General features: G+C 55.7%; 1 protein-coding gene across 1 annotated transcript in view; it reads right to left on the bottom strand.

Moving 5' to 3' along the window:
• Window positions 1–5,370, bottom strand: part of SLC4A5 (solute carrier family 4 member 5) — a 31,561-nt gene that overhangs the window by 7,318 nt on the left and 18,873 nt on the right. Inside the window, 5 exon segments of the mRNA XM_017744709.1 lie at window positions 738–938; window positions 1,484–1,545; window positions 4,235–4,506; window positions 4,614–4,747; window positions 5,064–5,368. Of these exon segments, the coding sequence (XP_017600198.1) occupies window positions 738–938; window positions 1,484–1,545; window positions 4,235–4,506; window positions 4,614–4,747; window positions 5,064–5,368 (974 nt within the window).

Raw genomic sequence — 5,370 nt, 5'->3', positions numbered from 1 at the left:
CCTCTCGCCAGCAGCTCCACGCGCTCCCGCTGGGATCCCAGGGCTGGGGGCAGCGCTGCAGGTGGGGACCGAGGGGCAGAATCCCCCCGGAGCCGCTGCCCACGCTGGGGGTCAGCCCAGGCCACCTCTGGGGTCGTGTCCAGCCTCTCGCCCATCCCAAAATCCCTCTCCCAGCGCTCCTCTCCATCCCTTCATCCCCAGCTCGGATCCATCCCCGGGATTGCCCCATCCCAGGGGCACCTCCAGCACCTGGACTGGACAAACCCCGTGAGATTCCCCGGAGCTTGTCCGGGTCCCTCGGGATGGCCCCGTCCCTCGGGATTGTCCCTTGGTGTCACCTGCAAACCTCCTGAGGGTGCCTTCAATCCCTTCATTTGCATAATTAATGAACACATTAATTAACTCTGGCCCTGACAGGGACCCTGGCCACCACTGGTCACTGATGTCCATCGGACTCTGAGCCGTTGACCACTTCCCTGTGGCTGAGACCATCCCACCCATTCCTTATCCATTAATTGTCCACCCATTAAGCCAACTCCACTCTAGAGAGGAGGATTCCATCAAAAGCCTCACGGAATTCCAAAAACCAGGGCCCAAAACCTTGAGGAGGATCCCAATTGTGGCCAAAACCTCCTAAAACCAGAGATTTCCTGGCGTTCTTCGCCTCCAGCAAAAATTCCCAACATCTCCCGTTTTCCCTCATCTTTGGGAAAGGCAGAACCCGGCTCTTTCCTTACCTTGGTGGGGAAATAGCGGCTGAACTTGAATTTTTTCAGGGTCAGGGTCATGGAGTAGGTGCCGAAGAAGAGGATGAAGGACATGAGCGCCAGGTCGGGCACGAATTTGCAGGATTTTCCCACTAAGCTGCCGCCGTATTTGAGACATTCCTTCTTACTCAGCTGCGTCCAGTCCAGAGCTGTGAGGTTGATAGCATTGGACTGCGAGAGACCCCAAAAAAAGCAAAATTAGCAAAATCTGAAATCGTTGCAGTGGGCAGGGAAAGGGGGAATTCCCGGGCAAACAGAAAAAATCAGCGTTTTTAAGTTGCAGCATGGAAGGAAAGGGAAATTTCCTGCCCAGACCCCCAAAATTTGTACTTTAAGGGTTGAATTGTGTAAGAAAAGGGGAAATTCACAACCAAATTGAGTAAAATCAGCATTTTTACCAACTGCAACTTGCAATAAAAGGAAAATTTCCTGGTCAAACCCCCAAAAAGAGCCCTTTAAGCCATCTCAGCACACAAGGAAAGGGGAATTTCCAGGGCTGCTGCCACTGGGATACCCAAAACCGCGGGAAAACCGCAGAGCTGCTATAAATTTGGGGGGGAAAAGCGTGGATTTGGTGCTGCTGAGCCCCGCTGGGAACCCAAACCAGCACAAATTTGGCTCTGAGCTGGCCCATCCCGCTCCCTGGGTGCTGAAATCCCCGAGATCCGCCCTCCCTGGCCCCAGATTTCCCGCTGGGATGAGCAGCCCCCACTCACCAGAGAAACGTTAGTGGTGTTCGGTGCCACTGGAGCTGAAGCATCGAACAAGGTCGCGTTGGCTGCGGGAAAGGAGTTGGTTATTGAGGTTTTGGGGCTAAAACCCAGCTTTTGGGCATTCAAACCGGCTGGGCTGCACCTGCTGAGCCCGGCAGGGATCGGCATCCACAGATTTTGGGGGGAAACCCCTCCTTCTTTAACCCCGCAGCGACTTCTCCCCGATTAAACCCACGCACCGGGGAGGACGTGGCGGCTCCTGCAGCAGCTTCTCCCTCTGGGGTTGGCGAGGGGGGAATTTTTAGGAGCTCCCCAGTTCCTAAAATTTCGAGGAGCTTCCCAGGGAAGCCACCAGGAGTGGGGTGGACTTAAAACCACGGGGGTGGAAAGCTGGGAAAGCAGCCTGGGGTTTTTTTGTTTTGGGGAAGCGGCACCCAAATCACACCCAATTTGCCTTTTTTTTTAAATTATTATTCATTTTTTAAAAAATCTTTTGGCAGTGTTTTGGTGTCATCAGTGCAAAATTCCATCTTTTCGAGCCCCCGGCACCTTCTCCTCCAGGCGCAAAAGGCAGCTCCGCTCGGCTCTTCGGGCGACGCAGCTCCACAGCTCCGGGAGCACCCCCGGATTCTCTCGGGGTGCCCCTAAAAGAGGGAATTCGGGAATTCCGGGATGGCTTTGCCCCCCCTCTTCCATCCTCTTCACCAAGCGGGAATTTCGGCCGCCGCCTCCATCCCCGGCGCCGGGGATTAATGAAGGAGGAGTTGGGTTAGGCCAGAGACCCCGGGGCTGCCGGGACCGAGCTCTGGGGAACAAACCCAGCCCTAAAAACGTCAGCATCGTTCTTATTTTTTCCTCCACAACCTTTTCTTTTTGCACAAACCCCATTTTGGGATTTCTATGCCCTAAAGGGTGGCACAGCACCCGTGGGATTTAGGAGAGGAGCCCTAAGGGCCCTACACAAACCCTTTCAGAGAGAGAGAAAAGTCAAATACATGGGGAAAAAAAATAACAACGGAACCCCCCCATGGGGGGAGAGTATCAATATTAAAATAGTTTTAATATTTAGAAGGTGATACTCACTTGAGATTGAAATCAGCCCCAATTGATGTGTGCAGCAGAGACAAATATGGGACAAATCAGTTATAATAATCAAAAATCAGCACGGATGGAAAAAAAAGGGATTAAAAAAAAAAGTAAGGATGGAGGGGGGAATAAAGAGAATTTCTAGAGGAATGTTAAATCCAACACCGCTGCCTTGGGCAGCCAGGGCGAGGAATGGGAACGGGAATTGGGGTGCGGATGCCTCTAGGCTGCTCGGGGTTTGCTCGGGACGGGGGCTTGGAAAAGGGTGGGACCTCCCTGGAGGCTGAAGGCTCCTCCTGCGTTAAAGCCCCGGCGCAGGAGCTGCCGGGCACATCCCGGTGGGTGCTGACGGTTCCGTTCAGGAATTCCAGCTCTGGTGGTTCCGTCTTCGCTCTCCCGCGGGTTGGGTTTGGGGGGGCTTGGCTTGGGAAGAATTGGGTTGGCTCCGGGTGCTGTTCTGGGCTCTCAGATCCCGGAGGGATCGTGGCGCTCACGGAGGGGTGGATGAGCAGGAATTGAGGAAGAATGCGAAAATAAACCCAATCGCTGTGATACACATCGGGTGGGAGCTCTCCTTGGAATGGCAGATGTGTCGGGAATGCGTTGGGTGGAGGGTCTCGGATGCTTTTCTTGAAGGAAGAAGACAGGGAGAACTTCACCATGACCTTCATCCACCGTCACCTTCATCCACCGTCATCTTCATCTACCATCATCTTCATCCACCGTCACCTTCATCCACCATCATCTTTATCCACCGTCACCTTCATCCACCATCACCTTCATCCAGCGTCACCTTCATCCAGCGTCACCTTCATCCAGCGTCACCTTCATCCAGCGTCACCTTCATCCAGCGTCACCTTCATCCAGCGTCACCTTCATCCAGCGTCACCTTCATCCAGCGTCACCTTCATCCAGCGTCACCTTCATCCAGCGTCACCTTCATCCAGCGTCATCTTCATCCACCATCACCTTCATCCCAAGACATTCAGCCTCCTCTGACTGCAGCTGACGCTTCCCAAAATTTAGATTTTTGACATCAATTCAGCTCCTGGGAGCACAGGCGGTCACTGCCGTGAGCCCAAAGCCATCTCTGGTCCCTTCCAGGAGTGTCCGAGCTCCACAAGTCGGATCTGGGATCATCCAGGACGTCTATCCAAGAGCAAAACCAGGCAGCCATGGAAGGACCATCTGCTCAGAGCCCGATGGCCTCTCCTTTTGGAAAAGGAGTGGAAAAAGAGGAGGAAAAACAGTCCTTGGAGGTTTCCACACTCAGCTGGGACATCCCGGGGTGTCCCAGGCACTGGAGAGCACAGAACAATTCCAGGCATTTTCTGGAGATTCAGTTTCCATCGGCAGCAGGCTGGAATGATCTGAAATGTCCTTTGTTCCCATATTTCCTTCTTATCAATCCAGGTCTGGCTGCTCCAGGCTGAGATCCCAACTCTCCATCCGCTGTGTCCCAGGAAGCACCGAATCGTTCATCCAAGCGGGACGAGGCTCTTCCTCCATCTTCAAAACCCCCTCAGAGGAGGAGGACGAGGTCTCTCCACCCCAGGCAGCTGCCTCATCCTCATCCCTCATCCTCGGCCAGCGATCCCGTGGGATTCATCCATGCCAGGACCCTCCCACCCCCTGGCTCCTGCCCGGGCGGCCCCGGGATGAACTCACCTGGGTCGGGGGCGACGCACTCGCACTTGTACATGGTCACATAGTCGGGCTTGAAGTCGGAGTTGATGGGGTAGTACTTGAAGGCCCCGATCATCTTCTTGATGGCATCGTAGATGAAGATGAAGCTGATGAGGGTGGAGAAGCCCTCCTCGGTGAAGCGCGTGATGTACTTTATAATGAAGCTGGCATCGGTGGCCACCAGGATAAGGCACTGCAGGGCCGAGTGCAGCCCGATCCACAGGCGGAATTCCATGTAGTCGATCCCGTTGCCTCTGGAAGAGGGGACAAGCGGCCCTGTGAGAGCGGCCAGGGGCTGGGGGACACGTCCCACCCCTGCACGGCCGGGCCCTGCTGTCCCCCGGGATGGCCCAGCACGCACTTGCTGAAGTCGAAGAGCAGCTTCTCGAAGATGAGGATGGGGCCGGTGCTGCTGAGGATGATGAGGGGCTGCCCGGCGAAGAGGCAGAACATGGAGCCGGCCATGGCCGTGCCCAGGAAGCTCTCCATGACCCCCTGGGGACGGAGCAAAGGCAGCGTTACGGGGGTGCTGTGCCACCCACGTCCCCACGGATCCCCCGGATGGAGATGGGGCTGAGGAACCTCAGCTTGGACCCACACGGGATGGTTGGGACCATGTCCCATTGCTCCTGGCACTGCCACTGAGGGGGCTGTCCCATCCTGCAGGGATTCCAGGGCTGCCAGTCCCACCTGGCAGCGAATTTCCATCCCCAGAAGCTTGGCATGGCACAAGTAGGGTAAAAACCATCCCATCCCACCCCACCCCATCCCACCCCTGCTGTCCCCACGCCAGTGACACCCTGGGCTGGACCTGGTAGTTGTCGGTGGCATCCCCCAGCAGCCCCCCGAAGGTGATGGCATTGGTGATGCAGCCCAGGTAGATGAAGAGGATGGCAGAGATGGACTGGATATGGAAACCTTCGTAGAAGTCACTCGGGAACCAGGGCAGCTTCCTCTTGATATCCAGGTAGAGGCCACCACAAAACCTGCGGAGACACCGCCGAGGACCTGGTGACTTCCACCAAAACAGAATTGTGGAGGCCTGGAGTGGTTTGGGTTGGGAAGGGACCTTAAATCCCATCCCATTCCAGCCCTGCCATGGGCAGGGACCCCCCCCT

This window comes from Corvus brachyrhynchos, unplaced genomic scaffold, assembly GCF_000691975.1.
Source record: "Corvus brachyrhynchos isolate BGI_N302 unplaced genomic scaffold, ASM69197v1 scaffold119, whole genome shotgun sequence".
NCBI lineage: Eukaryota > Metazoa > Chordata > Aves > Passeriformes > Corvidae > Corvus > Corvus brachyrhynchos.
The sequence above is the reverse complement of the archived record's forward strand: the minus strand, read 5'-3'. Positions and strand labels throughout refer to the sequence as shown.